This window comes from Tachyglossus aculeatus, chromosome X1 (genome assembly GCF_015852505.1).
Source record: "Tachyglossus aculeatus isolate mTacAcu1 chromosome X1, mTacAcu1.pri, whole genome shotgun sequence".
In the NCBI taxonomy this organism is placed as follows: Eukaryota; Metazoa; Chordata; class Mammalia; order Monotremata; family Tachyglossidae; genus Tachyglossus; species Tachyglossus aculeatus.
The window spans coordinates 95,931,603-95,958,030 of NC_052101.1; the positions used below are offsets into that span (position 1 = coordinate 95,931,603).

Below are 26,428 nucleotides of genomic sequence, written 5' to 3' on the forward strand. Positions count from 1 at the left end.
ATCTATCTTCCGGCAGTGATTTTTTGTTTCCCACTAGCCACTTTTTGAAGAAAATTCCCAGAGCTTGAAAAGTATTCATTTTGCAATTCGTTTAAAAAGTCAAGAGAGGGCATGGGAATCTGATGACCCGAATTTACCAGCCCCGTTAGCCTAACCCTGGCCTTCCATTTGATCCTGTTGCTCAGTTATCCCGCGGCGCTGATCCTGCCCAGTGGACAAGCCGTGCCTGACGAGAAACAGGCCGGTAAAGCGATAGGCACCACAACTTTAGCTTATCATCCCGGTAGCCTGTTTACTAACCATTCTGTCAAGGACTCTAGCTCATCGCACCGTCTTCTTGAGGTACACCATTTCAAGTGAAATGCCTCAAACGCGCCGCCTTATCTTTCCCCCCCAGACCCTGACCTCCCCCGGACTTTCTCTGTACCGAAGACGACACCCACCGTCCTCCCTGTCTCACAAGCCTATAACCTCGGCGTTATCCTGGACTCCTCCCTCCTTCATCCCACCACCAAATCCTGTCAGGTCTACCTTCTCCCATCTCTAGGATCCGCCCCTTCCCCTCCACCCAAACCGATCCTAACACTTATAGCCCGCCTTGAGTACTGCATCAGCTGCCTCTCTGCCTCCCGGCTCTCCCCTCTCTCCAGTCCATACTCCACTCTGCTGCCCGGATCATTTTTCTAAAAAAGATAAAGCTCAGTCAAAGTCTCCCCACTCCTCAGAAACCTCCAGTGGTTGCCCGTCCATCCCCGCATCCAACAGAAAACCCTTACCGTCGGCCTTAAAGCACTCAATCAGCTGGCCTCGCCAATCTACTGCATCCCAGTCCGCATCCCTCGCTCCTCTAACGCCAACCTTCTCACGGTACCTTGATCTCCTCTTTCTCGCCGCCGACCCCTCGCCCACATCCTCCTCATGGCCTGAGACGCCCTTCCCCTTTATAAGCAGCAGACCATCGCTCTCCTCATTTCCAAGGCCCTGGTAAAATCCCATCTCCTCCAAGAAGCCTTCCCCGCCTAAGCCCTCACTTCCCCGTCTTAGCCCTCCCTTCGGTGTCACCTGGGCACTTGGATCTGTTTTCCTTAAAACCCTTTGATATTCATCTCTCCCCTAGCCCCACAGCACTTTAGTCTGTAAGCTCCATCAATCAATCAATCAATCGTATTTATTGAGCGCTTACTGTGTGCAGAGCACTGTGAGCAGGGCAGGGATCGTCTGTACCTACTCTCCGGTAATGTACCGTGCGCATCGTAAGTGCTCAGTAAAAGCCAGGGTCCGACATTTGTCACCAACACAGTTTTTGCAGATTGTGGGGTGTAGAGGGATTTGTCGGTTTTGAGGTTAGGCCATCCTTCCCGACCCTTCAGACTCAAATTTAGAAGGATGTTAGGAAGATGTTTTGTTTGTTCACACTGTATTCAATTAGAATAAAATGTCCTGCGGTGAGGTGAAAGTTCTTTAAAGTCTCCCTCCAAGCAGTGACTCGGTGGAGAAACGAGCCAAAAAGAAATACCTGTAGGGAATCAGCTTGAAGAAGAGGAAGAGATTATTAAACCTCTTTAAAATTATTAAAGGAATTACAGCTATCTGCACATCATTAACAAAATAAAGAGCAGTAAATATGTACAAGGAAGCCTAACTGGGAGGGAAAAGACCATTCAGATTGAATAAATGTCACATTATTCTGATGCCTTGGGCGTATTCTCCTCACAGCAATGCTCTGAGTAACGACCTGTCTAAATGTTTCCATCCGATTCGCCCTGCACTGACCGGGAGAGTAGCTTTGACATTTGGCACTCCTGGGAAATATCGGAGTGGAGAGTAAGCATCAAGAGAAAAGACACAAGGGGACCTCTTCCACCTTTGCAGATCTATTTTCAATCGGTCCGAGACGCTCGTGGGAACGCGATTCTTGTTCCGCACGGTCCCCGTGTGTCCGAACTGGGGTTGGTTTTCATTTTTGTAGATCCTTTAGGAGAGGAGGATGCCGAGCAAGGTGGATTTCTTTCCCTTTCTTGATGTCACGGTACCACCTAAGGGGAGTTCGCTCAAGTGATGTGTGTCTGCCTCTTCCAAGCTTGGGTCAACCACATGGGTCCCAATCCTATCTATGGACGGGGTGGAGTCGGGCCAAAACCAAACCCAGCCAGGTTTGGACTGGGCTCTGACACTCATTCATTCATTCAGTCGTATTTACTGAGCGCCTGCTGCGTGCTGAGCACTGTACTAAGCGCTTGGGAAGCACAAGTCGGCAACGTCTAGAGACGGTCCCTACCCAACAGCGGGCTCGCCGTCTAGAAGGGGGAGACAGACAACGAAGCGAAACATAAAGACAGGTGTCAAAACCGTCAGAATAAATAGAATTACAGCTATATGCACATCAACAAAATAAAGAGCAGTAAATATGTACGAGTAAAATCAATAATCTGTACAAATATATACAAGTGCTGTGGGGAGGGGAAGGGGGGAGGGCAGAGGCGGGGGATGGAAAAATGGTCTTTTTTTTTTTAATGGTTTTTCTGTGAGCCCACTGTTGGGTAGGGACCGTCTCTATATGTTGCCAACTTGTACTTCCCAAGCGCTTAGTACAGTGCTCTGCACACAGTAAGCGCTCAGTAAATGCGATTGATTGATTGATTCATTCATTCATTAGCATTTATTGAGCGCTTACGGTGTGCGGAGCACCGTACGAAGCGCTTGGGAAGAACAGTTCAGCCACAGAGACCATCCCTGCCCACGTCGGGCTCCCAGTCTAGAAGGGGGGAGGCAGACATCAGAACAAGTAAACGGGCATTAATAGAAATAAATAGAATTATTTATTCTATTCATTCTATTTCATTCATTCACTCATTCATTTATTCTATTCATTAATAGAAATAAATAGAATTATAGATACGTACATCTCTTACACAAGTGCTGTGGGCGGGGATGGCGGGGAGAGGAGCTGAGGAAAAGGGGGGCTCAGTCTGGGAAGCCCATCTCTCCACTGGATTTTTTGGGTGGCTGTGCCCTGTTTAACCCCACGGGGCTCTTGTTAATAATAATAATAATAATAATAATAATAATAATAATAATAATAATGGCATTTATTAAGCACTTACTATGTGCCAGGTACTGTATTAAGTACTGGGGTAGATCCAAGCTCCTCGGGTTGGACACGGATCATTTAATTCTATTTGTTCTGACAATTCTGACCCCTGTCTACAGGTTTGGTTTTGTTGTCTGTCTCCCCCTTCCATCATCATCAATCGTATTTATTGAGCGCTTACTGTGTGCAGAGCACTGGACTAAGCGCTCGGGAAGTACGAGTTGGCAACATATAGAGACAGTCCCCAGACCGGGAGCCCGCTGTTGGGTTGGGACCGTCCCTGTATGCTGCCGACTTGTACTTCCCAAGCGCTTAGTGCAGTGCTCTGCACAGAGTAAGCGCTCAATAAATACGACTGAGTGAATGAGGAGGAGAGGAAAAGGGGGGGGCTCAGTCTGGGAAGGCCTCCTGGAGGAGGTGAGCTCTCAGTAGGACTTTGAAGGGAGGAAGAGAGCTAGTTTGGCGGATGTGTGGACATCAATCAATCAATCAATCGTATTTATTGAGCGCTTACTGTGTGCAGAGCACTGTGCTAAGCGCTTGGGAAGTACAAGTCGGCAACATATAGAGACAGTCCCTACCCAACAGCGGGCTCACAGTCTAGAAGGGGGAGACAGAGAACAAAACCAAACGTACTAACAAAATAAAATAAATAGAATAGATATGTACAAGATAAATAGAGTAATAAATATGTACAAACATATATACATATATACAGGACATCTCTCTGGTATCCTAGAAACTCTCCTGTTTCAGACTTTTCCGGCTAAGAGGCCCGTGGTGTCGTGCCTGGGGTGCGGCCCCACATTTGTGTTGGTTTATTAATAATAATAATAATAATAATGGTATTTGTTAAGCACTTACTATGCGCCAGACACTGTACTAAATGCTGGGGTAGGTACAAGCGAATCGGGTTGGACACATTCCCTGTCTCTCATGGGGCTCACGGTCTTACTCCCCGTTTTCCAGATGGGGAAACTGAGGCACAGAGAAGTGAGGCGACTTGCCCAAGGCCACCCAAGAGACAAGTGGCAGAGGCGGGATTAGAACCCAGGGCCCTCGGACTCCTAGGCCATGCTGCTTCTGGTTTCAAGTAGCTTATGGGGAAAACAGCCCTTGCTGTTCAGTCCGCCCTGTTCCCTATCTCTCTCACCCTACGTGGGCTACATGGTGTAGTGGCTAGACCATGGGGGGGTCAGAAGGTCATGAGTTCTAATCCCGGCCCCGCCACTTGTCGGCTGTGTGACCTTGGGCAAGTCACTTCACTTCTGTGGCACATAGAAAGCACTTAACAAATGTTGTAATTCCTATTATTAATATTATTATTGCCTATATCCAGTCCCACTCTGACCTGGGCTGAAGCCCCTGAGATGTCCCAAGCGCTTAGTCCAGTGCTCTGCACACAGTAAGCGCTCAATAAATACGATTGATGATGATGATGATGATGTCCAGGCCGGGCTCTAGGTGGGCCAGGTTGAGGTGGAGCAGGGATTTCGGACCCATTCGAAGGTCTACTTCTGCTGCGCTCCACACCCAATAATAATAATAACGGCATTTATTAAGCGCTTCCTATGTCACTGTTCTAAGCGCTGGGGAGATTACGTGATCAGGTTGTCCCCCGGGGGGCTCACAGCCTCCCTGCCCGTTTTACAGATGAGGGAACTGAGGCACGGAGAAGTGAAGTGACTTGCCCAGGGTCACCCAGCTGACAGCCGGCGGAGCCGGGATTTGAACCCGTGACCGCTGACTCCAAAGCCCGGGCTCTTTCCACGGAGCCACGCTGCTTCTCCGAATCCCCCCTGCCTTCGCACTGTTGGGCCCGGTACACCCGTGATCCTGAGGGAAAGGTGTCGCTCAATTTGTATTTATTTGAGGCGACGGGGGGAAAAAAAGCACCCTCATCTCACCGAGTCCTAGCCTGCTGGTGTCTATACAGCGAGCTCCGTATAAAGACACTTTCTCCGGTTTTGTCCGGCTGACTTTTAATCGTTCGGGGAAGTGGAGACCATTCCGTTATCATCATCATCATCATCGATCGTATTTATTGAGCGCTTACTGGGTGCAGAGCACTGGACTAAGCGCTTGGGAAGTACAAATTGGCAACATATATTATCCAGTAGCTTTCACTTTCGTGTTTTCAGTCTGAATTTTCACTTTTTCAATCTCACCCCGTTACTCCGGCCTAGCAAAATCCCCCGGTACCAGGCAGGCAAAAATCAATTCTCTACCTTCTTAAGCTTCTCATCTTCCCTATGTCAAAGGCCGCTGAATTGTTTTCTGTTTAATCGACCCAGAGCATGTAGTCTTTATTTGCCTCTCCATTGGTTTAGTTCTCTAAATCATCATCAATTGTATTTATTGAGCGCTTACTGTGTGCAGAGCACTGTACTAAGCGCTTGCACTGTACTAAGTAGTGTGGCCTAATGGATAGAGCCCGGGCCTGAGAGTCTGAAGGACCTGGAATGGAATGGCAAAATGGTCTTTTTTTAAAAAAAAAATGGTTTTTCATTCATTCATTCATTGGTATTTATTGAGCGCCATTTATTGAGCAGCCATTTGTCTGCTGTGGGGCCTTGGGTAAGTCGCTTCACTTCTGTGGGCCTCAGCTCCCTCATCTGTGAAATGGGGATGGAGACTGTGAGCCCCGTGTGGGACACGGGCTGTGTCCCACCTGATTAGTCTGTATCTACCCCCAGCGCTTAGAACGGTGCTTGGCACAGAGTAAGCGCTTAATAATAATAATAATAGCATTTATTAAGCACTTACTATGTGCTTAGAACGGTGCTTGTCACAGAGTAAGTGCTTAATAATAATAATAGCATTTATTAAGCACTTACTATGTGCTTAGAACGGTGCTTGGCACAGAGTAAGCACTTAATAATAATAATAATAATAATAATAATAGCATTTATTAAGCGCTTACTATGTGCAAAGCACCGTTCTAAGCGCTGGGGAGGTTACAAGGTGATCAGGTTGGCCCACGGGGGCTCACAGTCTTCATCCCCATTTTCCAGATGAGGTCACTGAGGCCCAGAGAAGGGACGTGACTTGCCCAAAGTCACCCAGCTGACAGTTGGTGGAGCCGGGATTCGAACCCATGACCTCTGACTCCAAAGCCCGGGCTCTTTCCACTGAGCCACGCTGCTTCTCTAACAGATACCATAAGGAAAACATATGTCGCCGACTTGGACTTCCCAAGCGCTTAGTCCAGTGCTCTGCACACAGTAAGCGCTCAATAAATACGATTGAATGAATGACTGAATGAAAACAAGAAGGAAGAAGCAGCATGGACTAGTAGATAGAGCACAGATCTGCGAGGCAGAAGGACCTGGGTTCTAGTCCCGGCTCCACCTCTTGTCGGCTGTGTGACCTTGGGCAAGTCGCTTAACTTCTCAGGACCTCATCTGCAAAATGGGGATGAAGACTGTGAGCCCCTCAATCAATCAGTCAATCAATCGTATTTATTGAGCGCTTACTATGTGCAGAGCACTGGACTAAGCGCTTGGGAAGTACAAATTGGCAACATATAGAGACAGTCCCTACCCAACAGTGGGCTCACAGTCGGACTGTGTCCAACCCGAGTAGGTTGTATCTACCCCAGTGCTTGGTACAGTGCCTGGCACATAGTAAGCGCTTAACAAATACCATTTTGAAAAAAGGTGCTGAATATCCAAGCACTCCAATGTCCGGTCCTTGATGCCCTCTCATGTGCTATGACAAGCTGAGTTTGTGCAGCATCTTTTCTCCCCAAGGAGCCCAAAGCACTTGACAAAAAAGCACCTCTGTTGTGTGTACGTCCGCACATACACACACTCACAAGGATTCTGCCGCCCCCATCCTCTGCTGATTTGCTAATCAATAATAATAACGCTTATTTACTCTTTTTCAAAAACCGATGAGGGTACCTCTCCTTTAGGGTCATACAGTTATAGTAAAATATTTTCGTAGTTGCCTCAAACACTGGCAGTAAACGCGGACGTTATCCCTCATGTGCAAGTAATGTTTATTTTCCAAAGCTTGTTTATAAAATATCTGCATTACAAGGTCTCTGGTTTCATCCTTCTCCAGCTTAAGCTAATATGGCAAGAGAATTGCTCTCACCACAAATACCGCAAGCCAAACAACCTTGATACGTTCTTTCTGTGTGACTATTTGAGATTTTTTTTTTAAACAACTCAAGCTAAAAGTGTGTGGGGAAATCTCCAAGTCTGCCCCAGGTGGCTTCTCCCCCCCGTATTTGCGATAAGAGCCGTGGGCTCAGCAAAGTTCAGGGCGGTGTGATTGAATCTATCTCGGATTTACTGAGCCTGGTATGTTTGATTCCCGTTTCAGAATGAACGGGAAAGTAAAGCCTCGTGTGCCCTTTACGTAGAAAAGCCCTGGGGGTAACAGTAATATATAAAGAGTGCGCTGGGCTTCGTGTCAGAACAGTAAGTATGAGTTGCGCTGGGCAGTCTTTATAAAACGTTTTCAGATCCAGAGCAGACTGTCATGCGATAGTCTCTGTTTTCGGACAAGTCGCGGCGGGGCCTCCTGTTTTCGCTTTACTATTTGAGAGGAGAGAAAGGGTCGACAGGACGGGGTCTTCCACCTGCAGGAGGGCGATTGCACCGGGCGGTTAGAGCAGTCATCGGAGAAGGCTTCATTCGTCAGCTCCCTGAGGGCAGGCCTCGTGTCTCACCGACCCGGTTGGATTGGACTCTCCCGAGCGCTCAGTACAGTGCTCTGCACACAGCGAGCGTTCAGCGAGGACCAGCCGTCGCCCTCGAGACCGTAAGCTCCTTGCGGGTAGGGAAGGTGGCTACCGACTCCGTTCCGCTCGGCTCTCCCGTGCGCTCGGTCCAGTGGTCTGCACCCAGTAAGCGCTCAATAGATAACATTGATTGACTGGGCGGGTGGGTGGCAGGAAGCTGCCTTGGTCTCTCCACTGCCCAGGCACCTGAGCTCCTTCCCTAACCTCTTTCCTCCCCTCTCCTCTTCCCCCACATCACCGTAACTGTGCTTCCCGACCTCCGCTCTGAAATAACCCTCCCGTGTCGGGGGAAGCGAAGCCAGCCTGCTCCATCTGGCCCAACAGTTTCACGTAGCTACCTGTTCTTTCGAAAGCTTATTCTGTCTTGCCTTCAGAGATCTCAGATGCTAAACCATGTGTGCGGTAGGAGAGAGGACAGTCTCATCCCTCTCCGTGTGCATTGTATTTCCACGGGCAGTAGTTGACTTCGCTGGGCTACTTCGATTTTTCTCTATTTCCTATATGAATACAAGGCTGCTTTATCGACTACATCGCAACTGATTAAAGCCTTTCGAGGCTTCAGCCTTCAAACGATTGTCCGTTAGTAGAAAGGGCGTAAGTTCCTATCCGGAGAGTGGGGACGTCTGAGGGGGACGACGGACTTCGATCTCTTCGCCCGTCCGGTACTCCGTGCCCTTAGGCTCTGCATCGGTGGTGCTTCCATTTTCTGACGGCCAGCTGCAGGTTCCTGTTCCTCTTGTTCCAGGCGTAGGCCTTGTGCACCACCAGTCGGTTTGTCTGCACCTCCCCGCTGATAATGTACACTCCCGCGTGAGTGTCCCTCATGATGTTGTGGACGCAGGTCGCGTCCAGTTCCAGCCACTGTTGGAGCCGGGGGTGAATCTCGGCTTTTAGCAGAGGACCGTGTTTCAGCACCTCCAGCTTGGAGTCCATGTCGCAGTCGAAGATGCTGGATGAGGTCCGGTTCCTCCTGGAGATCCGGATCTTCACGGCTGGAAGGGGCAGATGAGACCGAGTTAGAGTTGGGATTGGAAGTCTGGAAAACGGGTCCCAAGAGGAGAGGTTTAAAGGGGTTTGGGGGTTTTTCACCTGATGACTTCACGGTAATAGCCGACTTTAAGTTGAGGGGGGGTGGGGGGGGGGTGGCTGTGTGACTTTGGGCAAGTCACTTAACTTCTCTGTGCCCCCGTTACCTCATCTGTAAAATGGGGATTAAGACTGTGAGCCCCACGTGGGACAAACCGATCACCTTGTAACCTCCCCAGCGCTTAGAACGGCGCTTTGCACATAGTAAGCGCTTAACAGATACCAAAAAAAAAAAAAAAAAAAAGATGACTGTCAGGGAATTTTACCCTAGGGCACAGGTATGACTGAAAAGGCCAAGGCCTAACCATGTCCTGACTCTCGCCTGGAATGCCCTCCTTCCTCAAATCTGACAGATGGTGACTCTTCACCCGCTACCCCCACCCTTCAAAGCCTTATTGAAGGCCCATCTCCTCCAAGAGGCCTTCCCCAACTAAGCCCTCCTTTCCTCTTCTCCTACTCCCTTCGGCATCACCCTGACTTGCTCCCTTTATTTATCCCACCCCCCAGCCCTACAGTACTTGTGTACGTATCTGTAATTTATTTATATAAATATCTGTCTCCCCCTCTAGACCTTAAGCTCATGGTGTGCAGGGAATGTGTCTGTTTATTCTTGTAGCGTACGCTCCCAAGCACTTATTACAGGGCTCTGCACATGGTAAGCACTCAGTAAATACGATTGACTGATATTTGGAATCCATCTGCAGGGCGGATGCTTCTGGTATTTTCCCAGTAGTGATGGTGGATTTCACTGGGCCATCTGTGTTCTTTCGTAGCACAAATTGTAAATGGATAGGTGTCTATACATGCACACATATAATCATAGGAGTGATAGTATTTATTGAGAGCCCTGTAATAATAATAATAATAATAATAATATTTTTAAGTGCTTACTATGTGCCAGGCACTATACAAAGTGCTGGGATAGATACAAGGTATTCAGATTGGACACAGTCCATGTCGCACACCAGGCTCACCGTCTTAATCCCCCTTTTTACAGATGAGAGAACTGAGACACAGAGGAATTGAAGTGACTTGCCCAAGGTCACACAGCAGGCATGGAATTAGAACCCAGGTCCGCGCTCTTTCCTCACTAGGCCACGCTGCTTCTGTACTAAGCACTTAGGAAGTACAGAACAAAGAAGTGACCTGTTCCCTGCCCACAAAAAGTTTTACACTTTAATGGGGGAGACTGACATCAAAATACTTACCAATCGAGTAATTAAAATAAATCATTGACACTCCAGTTGAGTAAACATTTACACCTAAGTGCTGAGTTTGGGTATCGAAAAAATATCCCAAGTTTTAGATGTGGATGCTGGGTATGTCCAGCTTGGGGTGCTGGGAATATTAATCAGGGAAGGTTTGTTGGAGGAGGTGGGATTTCAGGAAGGGCTTTGTGGGGAGAGAGGCGGTCTGTCAGATTTGGGGAGAACAGCATGAGCGAGGAGATGGAGGTGGGAGAGTTGAGAACGAGCTACAGTTAGGTTAGCTTGGCGGGAATGAAGAGAGTCAGTTGGGGAGTAGAGTTGGAGACTATTGAAGCCAACTGTGAGGACTTTTTACTTGTGAAGGATTTTGAGGAGGAGAGAGATGTCTGTCAAGCGGAGCTTCAAGGAGGTGATTTTCACAGCAGCCTGTAGGATCGATTAGAGGACTGGAGGCAAGGTAAGCCAGCGACGGGACGGCCACCTTAGCCTAGCCACGATATGACCAGAGCTTGAATCAGGGTGAAACCAAACAGCAGAAGGGACGGATCCAGGAGATGTTACGTAGGAAGAGCTGGCCGGGTTTGGCAGAGTAGATCGCACGTGAGAATTGAAGGGCAGTGAGGAGTTGAGGAGGACGCCCAGGCTGTGGGCTTCTGGGGCAGGGAAGAAGGAGGCGGAATGGGTTTAAGGGGAAAGGCGAAGACGTCCGTTTTAGACCTGTTGAGTTTTTAAATAAAGAGGACAGTGATTCAAAGAGCCAACCTAGAAAAAAGGGTCCAGTTGGACACCAAGAGGCCCTCCGTGGCTGTCAGGGGGATAAAAACACGAGAAAGGGCTACAAAAAGAGGTCCTGGAGTCTCCAGCCCTGGAGATCGTATCAAAAGGGGGTTCTCTAAGAGAACCATCTTTTCCGGATTGAGTCTTTCACCTGACAATGGACCAGATGATCTCTCAAGGCTCCCTTCCAGCTTTTTTGGTTCTAAGATCCTATTCCCAACATGGCATTTGAGCTTCACTGAGACTCTGTAAAGCCTAAAAACTCCCTTTTTCCTCAGCACCGGGATGGGATGGCAACCAGGGTGGGGGGTGGGGGTGGGAGGGCAGCTGGCAACCGTGCGGCCAGATATTTTACCCGTACTCACTGAAATCATTGGTGCAGAAGGTGTCCAGGACCTCTTTGGTAGAGCTCGCCTCCTCCAGCTCACAGTCTCTACAGCTCGCTCGAGGCACTGTGGACACACAGCACTCTAAGTTATCGTTCTCCGCAGAAAGGGAGTCTTGTTCTGAACCCATCAACTTGGAGACTAAAGCCCTCTTTGTTCGCAGAATGAATACAAGCAACGCAGTGCAGGACTCGGAAACGAGAGCAACGAGGAAATGCCGTAGCATAAACCGGTTGCGTATGGAAGGGTTCGTTTCCCAGGGCGATGGCGATAGTTCCCCGTGTTCCTGCTGAGCTAGAAAAATGAATCCCCTTCCACTAGATGCCCATTGTAACCCCCTTGGGCCAAGGGCAGGTACCGTTTTAAACGCCAGCCTCTGGGTTTCATCTTTTCGTTCGGCTCTGTGGGAATGGGAAACCGTTCTCCTGATCGTCAGATAGTTTCTGAGCGGGCGTGGTGCTACGGCAATATACAGGAGACTGGAAAAGAGACTCACTTCTGCTTGCACTCGTCTCATCCGTAACAGCAGAAATGCACAAATTGTGATCTGCAGGAAATTGGTTACAGTTCAGGATCTCCGGCCACGGATACCCGTAACAGGCCATGATGGGCGCACAGCTGTTTCGAACCGCCTCGCACAGGCTGCGACAGGGGTAGATGAACCTAAAACAAGAAAAACAAGAGCACGCTGAAGCGCGGCGATTCTTTTTTTCCCCCCCGGCACCGTGAAGGGAGCTTCATCAGTCCCAGAGTATTCACCGGGTGGTAATCCCTGCCTAGGGAGGTAAAATGAAGCCAGCGCTGCATTGCCGCTGGTTCAGAAGAAAGCCAGATTTTTAGATAGACAGAGTTCTGCCCTAATCGGGCGGGCGGGCAGCAGTCGGGAAAGGGTCGCTCTCCTTGAGCCAAGGCTCCTCGGAGACCCGGAACATCAAGAGGCCGGCTTCAAAACGGAGACGATCCCGGTTAGGGGATCAACCCATCCGTACAGCACGGAGCCATTCGCGTGTGTAGATCACCCAGGAGAGCGGGTCAGTTGCTCGCCGGTCTCTTCGCATCACGGGATCTCCCGTTAAGAAGCATCATCTTTGAAAATGAAGGATGTCCCTATAAGCTTAATGTTTTCCTGGAACCTTGGTGTGTGTGTGAAAGATTAGAGCCCGGGACTCATTCGATCCGGTTCAAAAACAAGAAAAAAACCACTCTTAGGCTTAAGAATGTTTGAAGCAAGTGCATTGCAAGCAGTCATGACAATCCTCCTGTCCACTCGGAGAGGCGGGGTGGAATGTGGAAAGAGGGTTGGCCCTGATTCATTGCTATCATGGCCCGCTAAAGCACGCATCTGCGTGAAAAGCATCTTCTGGTTACGCTGCGCCAGGCTGACTGTATTTCCTAGAACTTGCTTTTGGCTCACTGTGGCCCTGAAAGCCTCAGGCGAAACGGTAGTCGGTCGAAGAGAAAATAGAGGTAGGGGGTAAGGAGGCGATTTGTAGCCAGACCTCTTTCAGATTTTATTTGGGAGATTCAAGGCACGGTTGAAATGTTTCAGATGGCAGGAAGGGCAAAAAAGGAAGCTCTTGTCCCTGAGAGGCGGAAGAGTAGAGACTGTGGGCTAGGCTGCCTGGAGGAGGGGAAGAGAGGTTGGGATGATCGTCGGTATTACTTTGGCCCAATCTCCCCGCCTCGCCTTTCTTTCAAGAATGGCCATGATTATGACCCAGATCGGTCCCCTCTCCCTCCTCCACCTCCGTCCGCTTCTGCTAGCCCATCCGTCCCTCTATCACCCTCACATTGTATTTCTTAAATTCCCGTCCTGTGGGCCCTCCCAGCTGCACCTATCCCATTTTGCTTCTCCTGGGAGACAAAATATGGTGCTTGATCGGTTTTTGTTGGCTTTCAAGAGCTCCTCGGAAGACAGGCAGTTTTGTAAATGTGAAATGGAAACCGATGAAACCCTAAATGGTACTAGTTGCCTGTTCGGCTACGGGGGATCCAGCTGCTTAAGTGCTCGTTTGGAGCAGCATGTTCTGGATTATTTGAAGCCATCTCCAGATGTTTTTGCTGTTGTTTCCTTGTTGTTCCTCTGCAAACCCCTTTCCCCGGGGGAGTGGTTTTGAGATATCTTCCTGTACCTAATTGTGAAGTGCTCACTATTTGCCAAATACCGTACTGGGTTGACACAGTATCTGCAGATTTGAACACAGTCCCTATCCCACGCAGGGCTCACAGTCTAAGGGGAAGGGAGAGTGGGTGTTGACTCTCCACTTTACAGTTGAGGAAACTGAGGGACATAGAAATTAAGCGACTTACCCAAGGTTACATAGCAGGCAAGTGGCAGAATCAGGATTAGAATCCAGATCTTCCGATTCCCAGACCCACGCTCTTTCCACTCGGTCAGGCTGCTTCTCCGAGACTGTGAGCCCCGTAATCATAATAATAATGGCATTTATTAAGCGCTTACTATGGGCAAAGCACTGTTCTGGGACTCCATCTGAGCTGATCGTGTGCCCTCTGCCCCAGCGCTGAGCACAGTGGTCAGCACGTAGTAAGTGCTGAGCAAACACCTGGTCTTTATTATTATTCTTAAGTGGGTTCGATACCAATCAAATATTTCAACTAGAAAAGGAAGGTGCACTTTCCTAGGCAGCGGTCCAACTATCCTGAATGTAGTGAAAAGAGTTCCTTCACTAGAAGGTAGCCAGGCTCCAGCATTGGCTTCTGTCACAGCTCACGGGGCTACAGCCGATACCTTTCATTCATTCAGCCATATTTATTGAGCACTTACTGCGTGCAGAGCACTGGACTAAGCGCTTAGCACTCTGTGTATTATGAAGCAACCTCTCCTTGACAAGGAAAACGGAGCCGACCTCTTTTGGAGCTGCTGTTAGATACGGTGTGCTCTTGCTTACCCCAGTACTTCATGACTTTTCCTCTCTGGAAAGAAGGGGAACTTTTTTATGGTCTCATGGGAGGGGAGGGGAGGTTGGTGGGTGGGTGAGTGATGTAGGAAGCAGTTCTTTTATTTTTGGTAAGCACTTACTGTGTGCTAGGCACTGTACTAAGCATTAGGGTAGCTACAAGATCATCATCATCATCAATCGTATTTATTGAGCGCTTACTATGTGCAGAGCACCGTACTAAGCGCTTGGGAAGTACAAATTGGCAACATCTAGAGACAGTCCCTACCCAACAGTGGGCTCACAGTCTGAAAGGGGGGAGACAGAGAACAAAACCAAACATACTAACAAAATAAAATAAATAGAATAGATATGTACAAGTAAAATAAATAAATAAATAAATAGAGTAATAAATATGTTCAAGATGATCAGATGGGACAGAGTCCGTGTACCATGTGGGGGTTCGCAGTCTCAGCCCCCATTTTACAGATGAGGTGACTTAGGCCCAGAAAAGTTAAAGAGACTTGTCCAAGGTCAAAGAGCAGACAAGTGGAGGAGCCAGGATTGGAACCCAGCTCCTCCAACTCCCAGGCCTGTGCTCTTTCCGTTATTCATTCATTCATTCAATCGTATTTATTGCGCGCTTACTGTGTGCGGAGCACCGTACTTAGCGCTTGGGAAGCACAAATCGGCGACATACAGAGACGGTCCCTACCCAACAACGGGCTCACGGTCTAGAAGGGGGAGACGGACAACAAAACAAGTAGAGATTAGACCACGCTGCTTCTTTAGTTCTTAATGGTTACAGACAACAGCGAGAAGAGTTGACATGTTCTTGTCTTGTAAAAGCTGCTGTGAGGGTCAGGAAGAGGAGAGCAAGAAACTGTCCCCACTGTGCTTATGTAATCCATGAGACGTTGGTTTGCCTTGCCACGTGAGCAGAAGGAGAGGCGACGAAAGATACCGTGTGAGAGTTGTGAAGAGGAAGGTGTAGCTGCTTTAGAGCCAAAAAGAGATTTGACCATGGGATTTTATCACGGGGATGGAAACTTGCTTTCAGAGGGGAAGCAATTTGCAATTTAGACTAGATCGCGCTAGAAAATGCCCCCACCCTTAACCACCCTAGGGTTATTTCCTCCAGTGAGATGTTTAGGACGGCGTCTCCGAAGCGGCGAGATGGATTAACGCTGCGAACCCCATGTACGACAGGGACTGTGTCCAACCCGATATGCTCGCATGCTCTCCGGCCCGGCGCTTAAAACAGTGCCTGGCACATAGTACGTGCTTAGCAAATACCACAGTTATTCGTATTATTATTATTATTGTTATAAGCAGCGTGGTTTAGTGGAAAGGGCACGGATTTGGGAGTCAGAGGTCGTGGGTTCTAATCCCAGCTCTGCCACTCATCAGCTGTGTGACTTTGGGCAAGCCACTTAACTTCTCTGTGCCTGTTACCTCCATCTGTAAAATGGGCATTAAGACTGTGAGCCCCACGTGGGACAATCTGATTACCTCGTATCTACCCCAGCGTTTAGAACAGTGCCTGGCACGTAGTGAGCACTTAATCGTATTTATTGAGCGCTTTTTGTGTGCAGAGCACTGTACTAAGCGCTTGGGAAGTACAAGTTGGCAACATAACAACATAGCTTAACAAATACCATCATTTTTATTATTGTTGCTGTTATTAGCATTATCAAATAGGCAGCCGAGCCTGGCTCGGGGCTAAACAGCCCCTGCGATTTAGGAGGTTTCCAGGCAAAAACGGGCAACGTTCCCTCTAGACTGTGAGCCCGTCGTTGGGTAGGGACCATCTCCGTATGTTGCCAACTTGTACTTCCCAAGTGCTTAGTCCAGTGCTCTGCACACAGTAAGCGCTCAATAAATACGATTGAATGAATGAATGAATGAATGAATGAACAGTCAACGAAGACAGATGAGTAGGGCCCCCACAAATAGACGGATGAAAGAGACCAAAAAAGACGCAAGCCCAGTCCACAGAGAAATACGAACATAAAATACAGAACACCGTTTTTGTTTTGGTTTGCCCTGTCGGGCGATGGGCGATTTTGTCCGAGGAGAGGGAGCCCGACTGGGTAACGCTCCCCGACGGTACAGGGTTCAAATCCATTTTTGAAAGGACCTTACCTGTCCAGGCAAATTGGGGCAAAGAGGGAGCAGAGAAAGATCCTGGCATCAGGATGGCACTCCCTGGCCAGCAAGGGCAGCCAACTAGAAGATTGCTGGATCACCTCTGCCATGGTTTCATGTTCCAGAAGGTTCGGGATTCTCATCTCCGCATATCCGATGTCGTAACACAGGGCCATGCTTCTCGGAATTAGCGTGCAGCGGGAGGAGCTCCTCAGGAAGTCTCCGTTAGCGCTGGAAGAGCCCCAGCTAGACAGGTAGACCAGAGGAACTAGCAGCCACTGCACAGTCCCCTTGGGATTGGGATCACATCTGCCCTTTGCGTCACCCATTCTCCTGTTTCTTTCCCGATCGGCAAATGCGGAAGAAGCTGCCGAGGGGGCTCCCTCTTCCATGAAATGAGTTGTTCCTTGTTGGGGAGGTGGTTCTTTATAGTTTGAAGCCACCTCATCCCTAATCCGCCCTCATTATGACTCCACTGTCTCAAGAAGACAATACCACCATTTCTGTTTGCCAAAGGGTTTGATTCCTTGGAATTTTTTTTTTTTTTTTAATGGGGAGCTTGGCCCGAATCAGCAGGAGTTGTAATGAGGCCGGCCTGGGGAGTTGGATGTCCCCAACCCCAGGGCCCCCCAACAGTATCTCAGACCCTTTTTGCATTTGATTGGATCTCTGTTGGATGCCATTATTCAAACCCGGGCCCCTTTTTTGTGCCCTGGGATTAGTCATCATTTAATAAACACTAATGGTTGGGGGCTTTTTGTTGGGGTTTTTTCGGTGGAAAAGCAATCAAGTGTTGACCAAAGTCAATTAAGGACTATTTATTTAGCTCAACCCATTGTTAAGGTGAGAGTTGGTGGGGGGGGGGTGGGGGGAGAGAGGGATGAATGAGCTCGCTGTCCAAAATTAACCCTTTCAGGGAACTTTAACATGCACTTCCAATTAGGATTGATTGAATTTGGGGCCTAGTGTCCTCCACAGGCTGGAATCTTGGTGTCCGTGCGGTGAACGCGCTGTGCCGCATCAGTGCCGAGTTTCTGTTTCAAAAGGAAACATGGTTACGGCAGTTCAGAAACTTGCACTCTATTGAATTCCATCCCCGACTTCTTAGTGTGACATTTCCTGGGTTTATTTCCACTAAAAGCAAGTCTTGGGATGGGGCCCTTAGTTTACTTTTCATTCTTGTGTGGATGCCTTTCCGCTAACCAATGACTGGGAGGCGGAAGCCACAAGAAGGCTTCTAGGTTCTTGCTGTGCCAAGGATTCCCTCTTCAAGAGACAGGAACAGGACAGCGCGACGGGCTTCCCATCGGATCGGTTTAAACTCCGAACTGTGAGATTTCATGACCTCTAGCGTCAACTCCACCCTTCCCAACCTTTATATCTCCTGTTCCTGCACTCTGACATTTCTTGTCATTTCCTTGGCGGACTCCTCCCTCTCAAAGCGTTGAGCCTTGGGCCAAGCTTTTATCCCTTCCCTCTGCCCCCACCCCGAATATTTCCTTTCCCCAGCTGCTAAAGGGCTTCCCGCCCCTTCTTCAAGGACCTTCATCTCCAGTTCTTCCAGGAAGCCTTTCCTAGCCTGGCTGAAGAGAGAGATTTGCCCATCGGTTCGGTATATAAATGTCCATACCGTGTGCGGAGTTGGCTTTCAAGACTTTGGGCGCACACCTACCCGCTCCCAGTTGAGGCAGACAGACCTTCTCACCTGGCCCACGTACAGAGGGATGATGAGTGTCTGGGCAAGGGCAGTTACCCCGAGTTGGGAGCTGAGTGGCTCGGGCCCGTGGAAAGACGAGGTGGTTGGTTTTCTTCTTTGCTTAGCTTTGAAAATCCTAAATGGGTTCAACAACTCTACATGGTGTCATTTCCTCTCCTACCAAACCCCTACGGGGCCGATCCAAACGTTTATCCCGTCCTTCCTTGACTACTGCCCGAGCCACCTCGCCGACCTCCCGGCCTCCTGTCCTCTCCCCATTCTGGCCCTTCCTTCACTCTGCTGCCTGGATCGTTTTTCTGAAAAACACATTCAGTCCGGATTTCCCCACTCCTGAGAAACGTCCAACGGTGGCCTATCTACCTGTGCATCGAATTGAAAGTTCTTCCCACTGGCTTTAGGACACTCAATCAGCTCTCCCTGCTCCTGCCTTACTTTGCTGATCTCCTGCTGTGACCCAGCCCACACACTCAGGGTACCTCAGTCTCATCTATCTCACCTCTGACTCCTCACCCACATCCTCCCGCTGGCCTGGAACTCCCTCCCCTTTCATGTTCAACCATCCACCACTCTTCACCTTCAAAGCTATCCTACACTCACATCACCTCCAAGAGATCTTCCCCGCTTAAACCCTCATTTCCCCTTCCCGCTCTCCCTTCTGCATCACCTGTGCCCTTGGTCGTGTACCCCTTAAGGTCTCGATATTCACCCCGCCCTCAGCCCCATAGCAGTTAGGCACGGATCCTTGTACCCTGCCCTTTCCCCCATCTGGAATTCATTTTAATGGCCGTCTCCCCCCCGTAGACTCTAAGCTCCTTGTGATCAGGGATCGTCTCTACCAACTCTATTGCCTCGTACTCTCCCGAGTGCTTAGTAGATGCTCAGAAATACCGTTAATCGATTGACCGATCGATGCTGCCTGATAAAGGGACAGCCGACTTGAACCCGTGCCACCAACTCCATCGATCCGACGTGTAGAACTTGGCCCCGGCCACGCGCTTCTCCCGTCATTCCGTGCCACCAGGAAAATCGATGAGAAGATTTAACCCCACCTTGGTTCAAGAAATGAAATTAATTTCGCGCTCTCTGAGGCTTTTTCTCAGTCACGGGCCCGGGACTGGTATCGGATGCGGGTAATCAACTTCGCCATTTACACGTTTGTTTTCTTTCCTTACAGAAATTCCCAATTTCCTAAATGAGGAGGAGTGTAAGCTAATTATCCACCTGGCCCAACTAAAGGGGCTGCAGAAGAGCCAGATCCTACCAACCGAAGAATATGAAAACGCCATAGAAATGTTTGAAATCAGCCAGTTGGATATATTCAACCTGTTGGATCAAAACCAGGATGGGCAGCTGCAGCTCAAGGAGGTGAAGGGAGGATGCGGGTCACTGCGGAAAACTTGGAGACCGTAGAAATGTGGCTCTTTTGCAATCGCTGTGAACAAGTGGCTTTACCTCTGGGGTTGCGGGCTAATCCTGCTACCCCTGTACTCCTTGGGGTTCTTAATCATTCCCAAAGGGTCATCGTGTCCCCAGACACTCTGCGGTACCCAGCGTGACAGAAGCAGAATTTGTGTCAGGTGGAGGATGATGTATGGCGGTGTGTTTCTCCACTGGAGGTGGCAGAAATATTTTCTCCTGTGAAGGCAGTCTGGTGGTAGCAGTAATTAATAATGATAATAATAATAATTGTTATTATTATGGTACTTTGTAAGCACTTACTATGTGCCGAGCACTGTCCTAAACCCGAGGTAGGTACAAGTGAATGAGGTGGGACCCAGTCCCTGCCCCACATCATCATCAATCGTATTTATTGAGCGCTTACTATGTGCAGAGCACTGTACTAAGCACTTGGGAAGTACAAATTGGCAACATATAGAGACAGTCCCTGGGGCTCACACTCTCAGTCACTTCATAGTATAGTAATAATGACGGTTATTTGGTAAGCACTGTTCTTAGCCCGTAGTCGACATTTAGTAAGCGTCATAATGGGAATAACCCGAATACAAAAAGACCCGTTTATCATTTCAGGTTCTGACACACACCCGCCTAGGGAATGGCAGATGGATGACCCCCGAGAACATCCGGGAGATGTACACTGCGGTCAAGGCCGATCCTGACGGCAACGGTGAGATGCCGAGTCCCGAATAAAACGGGACTGATGTGAAACGCTCGCTGCCGGCTGAGCTCGCTGACCCGATTGGGATGTGTTTGCTAAGCGGGTGATCTTTCCAGAGCCTCAGCCTTTAAATGCCGTCTGCAGGCCGCCGCTGGCGCACCCTTTGAGCCATCCTGTTGCACATAAGGTTCGCGGAACATTTTTCCAGCAACAGCAAAGTCAGGGGCTCTGACTGTTCGAAAGGAGGGTACTCCATAGAAGGAGATGATCAATCAATCAGTCAATCGGTGGTATTTATTGAGTGCTCGCCGTGTGCGGAACACTGTACTAAGCGCTTGGGAGGGTACTCTATGGCAGAGTTCCAGCTCTGTCAGTGTCTCATTTATTGGTAGACTTCACTCCACCCAGAGAATAATAATAATAATTTTGGTATATGGTAAACACTTACTATGCGCTGAGCGCAGGGCTAGATACATGGTAGAGAAGGAGAAATGAAGAGTTGCTAACTTGTCCAAGGTCATGAAGCGAACATGGGCACGGGATTCAGGAAGCCAGAATCTGCCCTCTGCCGTAGGCACTAAATGAGTGTGCTAATCATAAAATCGCTTTTTTGGCGTTGCTTTGGAGAGACTCTTCTACCTCTGTCGCCAGCAAAAATGAGCTCATGGTTATTTTGAAAGGAGGGTTTTTGATTGGTTGCATAGGTGAGAGACAGCGAAAGCAGCTGGAGGGAGTTCTGGAATTGGAAGAGCAGACGGAAGGGTCGGGATTGAGCCAGGACTGTTTCAGGCACATCTTTTCCCCAGTTACATACGTCATAATGACGAAGTGTTACCGCACATCGTTTTCGGTGAAGGAAGGAGAGGGGGGTTTAATTGATTCATTCATTCATTCAGTCGTATTTAGTGAGCGCTTACTGTGTGCAGAGCACTGTACTAAGCGCTTGGGAAGTCCAAGTTGGCAACATACAGAGACGGTCCCTACCCAACAGCGGGCTCGCAGTCTAGAAATTCCTACAGCTGAATGCCTGATTCTTATTTTGCTTTACCTTGGCTTGCTCTCAGTAATAATGATGGTCTTGGTTAAGCACTTACTACGTACCAAGCACTCTTCTAAGCGCTTCCCCCGCGTTGCTATGTCGGGAGCCCCGTTTCCTTCCTCCAGCCGTCTGATCTCGGAAGCCGGTCTTCGGGATCTGCCGTGAACCTGGAGCCTCGTTCATTTTTTATTTATTTTTTAAGCTGTCGGAGCAACAGGGGATGGGGTGGCTTCATCGTTTCTCTCCAGAGGCTTAAAATGTTCCAGGCCCCCGTCCGCTCCTGTCCCCTCATCCCCAAACAGGCAGGGGCCTCAAAGATTGCCCGCTGCGTGGATGTAACATTAAGCCTCTCCCTAGCATATTCTGGAGGGAGCACATTCCTCCGATTCCTAATCAAGTAAAAACAGCATCCATCCACCTGTTCTTAAGAGGACCGGCAAGGGCCTTCAAGAAGCTGCCGTGGCGGGTGAGAGGGCAACCTGCCAGTGGGGAATTAGGCTGAGCATCCTGTCCCACCCACTTAGAGTGACCTTCTAGCCGCTGACGCCATTGGTATGGCTCATAATGGGGGGCATTTTCACCACTCGGTAATCACTAAATGAGCAGCCCCAACTGAATTCTCCGGGTCTCCACTTCCAGGATGCCGTTTTCATCCGTTACCGCCCGGGCCTCGCCGTCGTGAGCTGGATAGGCCGTTCATTTCCAGCGTCAAAGGCAGGCGGCGATACGGGATGGAGGGCCATGTGCAAGCAGCTGAAGGTTCAGTTGTGATCCCCATTGTCTAGAAAGCCAAGATCCCAACACGACTGGCCGGTTCCTTCCCACCCACCCCCATCCGGAGAGAAGGCCAAATATGGCCACGGCTGGGCGTCCTATTGGTGGTACCTTCCCTTTTCTTGCAGGGCTGCCACTCGCCTGGCAACTTAGTGGCAACTTGAACCTCTCGAGCCACAGCCAGAGTCCAGTTAGGCCAGCACTTGGTTGTTTTCCCCAGCTGCTCTAACTCCTGGCCAAGTAACTGCCATTTTGTATTTTCCTCTCCGGAGCCAGAGAGAGGGAATCAGTCGAAGCCGAAACGCTACGTTTCTCAGTCCGTTAAATAGGTCCCCGACGCGAGGACGACCCATTTCGGTAAGGTTAAAATTGAATTTGCATAAAAATGTAAAACTGTAGCTTAAAACATGGCATTGCCATTTCTCGTAGAAAAAAAATAAAAAGACATACTCTTTAGAGGTAGTTGGACCAGATATTGGGGATGAGTTGAATGTATTCTCCCATGTTGGGGTTCATCGGTTATCATTAAATATTTGCACAAAGGGCGAGCTGGTAGTCCGACAGCCTGCACCGTCCTGCCTTCATTCTGGGAATTCTGGGTCCCGTCCAGCCGTCAGAGCCCTGCCGTGGGTGGGTTTGCCCTACTCTTAGAGTTAGTCCGGCTGCTTTGAATATTAATTCCTTGCCTCGAAAGGCTCAACTAATCAGAGGTGATACGCCGCCTACGACCAGCACCAATTTGGGTGTGTAGTATACAGCGAGACGCTATTAAGGAGCAGTGTTTAGGTCGGATGGGATCTCACACAGTCTCACATCCAGGTCGATTTTCGTTTCAATCCGAAACGCTTTTTTTGGATGAGCGGGGAGGGAGGAGGCTAGGAAATGCTGGCATAGAGCTAGTATCATTTGCTTTTTTCAGTCACCTGCCAGAATGATGGGTATTGCCTAGTACCGTCTCTATCCGACGTTGAAATGGGATTGCACGCGGAGTGGGAAAGGGGTAGGAGGAAACCTAGTTGACTCCGCGGAGAAACGCAAGGATAGCTAAAGCGCAAATGGGAAAGCTATAGAAAGCAGCAGTTAGATCAGCTTGTCAAGAAAGAGTCTCCGAAACAGACGCTTAAGAGACACAGCATAGCCTAGTGAATAGCGCGTGGGCCTGGGAATCAGCAGGACCTAGGTTCAAAATCCAGGCTCTGCCACTTTCTGCTGTGTGACCTTAGGCGAGTCACTTCACTTCTCTCAGTCACCTCATCTGCAAAATGGGGATTAAGACTGCAAACCCCACACGCAGGGACCTGACCGGCTTGTTTCTGTCTCAGCGCTCAGTACAGTGCCTGACGCATAATATGGTACTTGAGTACCATAAAAAAAGCCAAAACAAAACAAGCTTGTAAGGTTAAGATCAGAAGAGCGAAGACGAGATGCAACCTGCGGAAGATACGTAGGGAAATAGAAAAATATCCTCTGTGTACATCAGGAACAAAAGAAAGATAAAGAAAAAGCTTTCCCCACGAGGTGATTGGGAGGGAAGGCTAATGTAATAGATAATAATAATAATAATTTGGTATTTGACACCAGGCAGGCCGTCGTCCCCAGATAACAGAGCAGTGAGCTGGAAACGAGAATAGGCAGCAAGCAAAATAGGTTAGTGTGATCCTGAGGGAAGAGCGAGCCTTCTGTAAGCGTCCATATCGAATCCAGCGTTGTCTACCGATTTTTCCCGGTTGATGCAGTAGGCCGCATCTTTATCAGACTTACGGATGACACTCCGTTGGAGGTGGGAGGGAAAACAGCACCTTGGATGGTAGGGTTAGGAGTCCATCTCACCTCAGGAGATTGGAGAAATTGTCAGAAGAGTGAGATTCCGAAGCCCACTGTTGGGTAGGGACCGTCTCTATGTGTTGCCAACTTGTACTTCCCAAGCGCTTAGTCCAATGCTCTGCACGGTAAGCGCTCAATAAATCCGATTGATTGATTGACAAGGGGGAGCGAGCACGCTAGAGGAAAGAACATCGCACAAATACAAGATGAAGAACAACCAGCTATATGCAAGATCAGTATGTCTGTATCTACATATATAGGTGTGTGCGTGTAGCTGCATATGTGCACGCACACCCGGACGCAGAGTAGAAGCAGCGTGGCTCGGTGGAAGGAGCCCGGGCTTGGGAGTCAGAGGCCGCGGGTTCTAATCCCGGCTCCGCCACTTGTCTGCTGTGTGACCTTGCGCAAGTCACTTCACTTCTCTGGGCCTCAGTTCCCTCATCCGGAAAGTGAGGGATTCAGGCTGGGAGCCCCACGTGGGGCAACCTGATCACCGTGCATCTACCCCGGCGCTTAGAACAGTGCTTGGCACACAGTAAGCGCTTCTCAAGTACCATCCTTATTATCATTATTAGAGAGAGCCATCCTTCATTTTCAGAGACGGCGAGGTCCTAACCACGTGCGCCATTATGGCTGAAAAGACAGCCGGGCGACTGACACTGCCTTCCACAGTGTTTACATATTGGAAGAGATCCTTGCCTTAATGGGTTTGTCCCATCCAGGGCCTGTCTCTGTTTTCGAGCCTGCCTGTGGGTTCACCGGTCTTCACAAAGCCCGCGCTCAAGGGGAGCTGCTCGCCCGTTCGCTTCTGTGGCCTCCCAACAGTCCGCTGCTCTTTATTTTTGTTTGAGACCATGCTTCCCTGTGTCTTTAAAGTGTTTATTCCGCCCTCCTGGCTCGCACGCGCCTCCTTTCACTTCATCAGACAGCAGCTGCTTGGGCATCCTGCTGTCATCCGTTCGCCTCCCATGTCCGTCCTGCCCAGCGAAGCTGTGCTGCCGTGAGCGGGGCTTCGCCGCTGGCCAGCGGACTGCGTTCCGGGGTCTCACTGTTGGGATTCTTGTCCAAGGGACGAAGACCTAAATGGCGTTAGAGCCAAAAGGTGTTCAGAGAGCCTCTATCCTGTGAGTAATTCTCGGGGATCGGGCTGTGCGCGATGCTGTGACAGGACCGGTGTTTCTTACGAGGTGATGTTATAATCCAAGGTCCGGACGGCTGTGCTCCGCAACTAAAAAAAGCGATAAGGAGCATGGGGGTTGGCGAGGTACATCAGTCAGCAGTCTAACGCTGCTGAATCTTGAGACCGAGGTGCAGAGATATGAGTTTAGCGTGTGGGGGCCACGAAGCGTTGCCTCACGCTCCTCACGGGTGGCCGGTCTCTGACCGGAGGATCGTGTCCAGTCCTGGGCCTCCCCACTGGAGCAACCCGGATGAATGGAAAATGTTTCAGAAAAGAGCTACGGCGATGACTAAAGGCTTTGAAAATAAGAGCTGTGAGGGAAAACTGTAGCCACCCGGGAATTTTTTTTTTCTATATCTTGGCTAAGAGATCACTGAGGAAATGGAATCACTTTCAAGGATATGAAAAGTTACGTTACTTAACGGAGACTTGCGACCAACTATTCGCCATTTCCCCTGAGATCAGGATGCCACGGAATGGATTCGGGCCACATCGTGAGAGATTGAGGTTAACCGTAAGGAAGAGCGAACTTCCTGGCGGTGAGGGTCGGTCCGCACCGGGATGGGTGGCCGCCCTCACTCTCTGGAAATCTTTAAAAGTCGGATAGCGTCTCATCCGCCCGGAGCGGCCGAGGGGTGCTCCTCCCAAGTGGCGGGAGGATGGACTGAATGATCTCAAGTCCCTTTTAGCCCTAGGATTCAATGTAAAGCCACCGCCAAGGCCGCCTGCCCTAAGGTGAAAGCATGCTTGCCCCGAAACCGTCTTTACAGATTGCAGACTCTTTCTGTCCCCCCCCCCCTTTTTCCCATGTTTTAGCAGTGACCGTGGCACGTGAGCGGTGGACAGCCAAGGAGAGGTGGACCTTTTGTTTTCTCTTTCCACAGGTGTTTTGAGTTTGGAGGAGTTTAAGCGATTAAACCTCAGGGACTTCCACAAGTACATGGGGAGTCAGAAGGTGAAGATGAGCGACCTAGTGCGCAACAGCCAACACACATGGCTCTACCAGGGAGAGGGGGCCCATCAGGTCATGAGGTCCATCCAACAGAGGTGATGTCTGGGGGAGAGGAATAAGCTCCTGATGTTCTTGTGCCCTTAGGAGGAATGTGGGAATGCGGGGTTTGCTGTGGGAGAAGGCAGAGTAGCCCGCCGAAGCTAGGAGAACTTGGTTTTTCTCTTCCCTGGGCACCTCTGGTTGACCCCGGTGAGCCAACTTGGCCCGAGGGGTGAATTTTACTTCCGCTGCCCAGTCCGTTCTTGGTGCGGTTGAGGATGAGGAGCCGGTGTGTCTGTCACTCAGATAGGAATTGGGTCCGGGCTAAGGCAGGGCAAGATGGTCAATGCCCTGAGGAAGCCCTTGGGGTGGGAGGGGAGTCGGTGGTATCTATTGAGCGCCTGCTAGGTGCAGAGCACTGTACTAAGCGTTTGGGAGAGC

At 49.6% G+C, this 26,428-nt stretch overlaps 1 protein-coding gene across 1 annotated transcript in view; it reads left to right on the forward strand.

Annotated features, from left to right (window-relative positions):
• Positions 1–26,428, forward strand: part of P4HTM (prolyl 4-hydroxylase, transmembrane) — a 50,925-nt gene that overhangs the window by 11,959 nt on the left and 12,538 nt on the right. Inside the window, 3 exon segments of the mRNA XM_038771736.1 lie at positions 19,238–19,428; positions 20,092–20,188; positions 25,881–26,043. Of these exon segments, the coding sequence (XP_038627664.1) occupies positions 19,238–19,428; positions 20,092–20,188; positions 25,881–26,043 (451 nt within the window).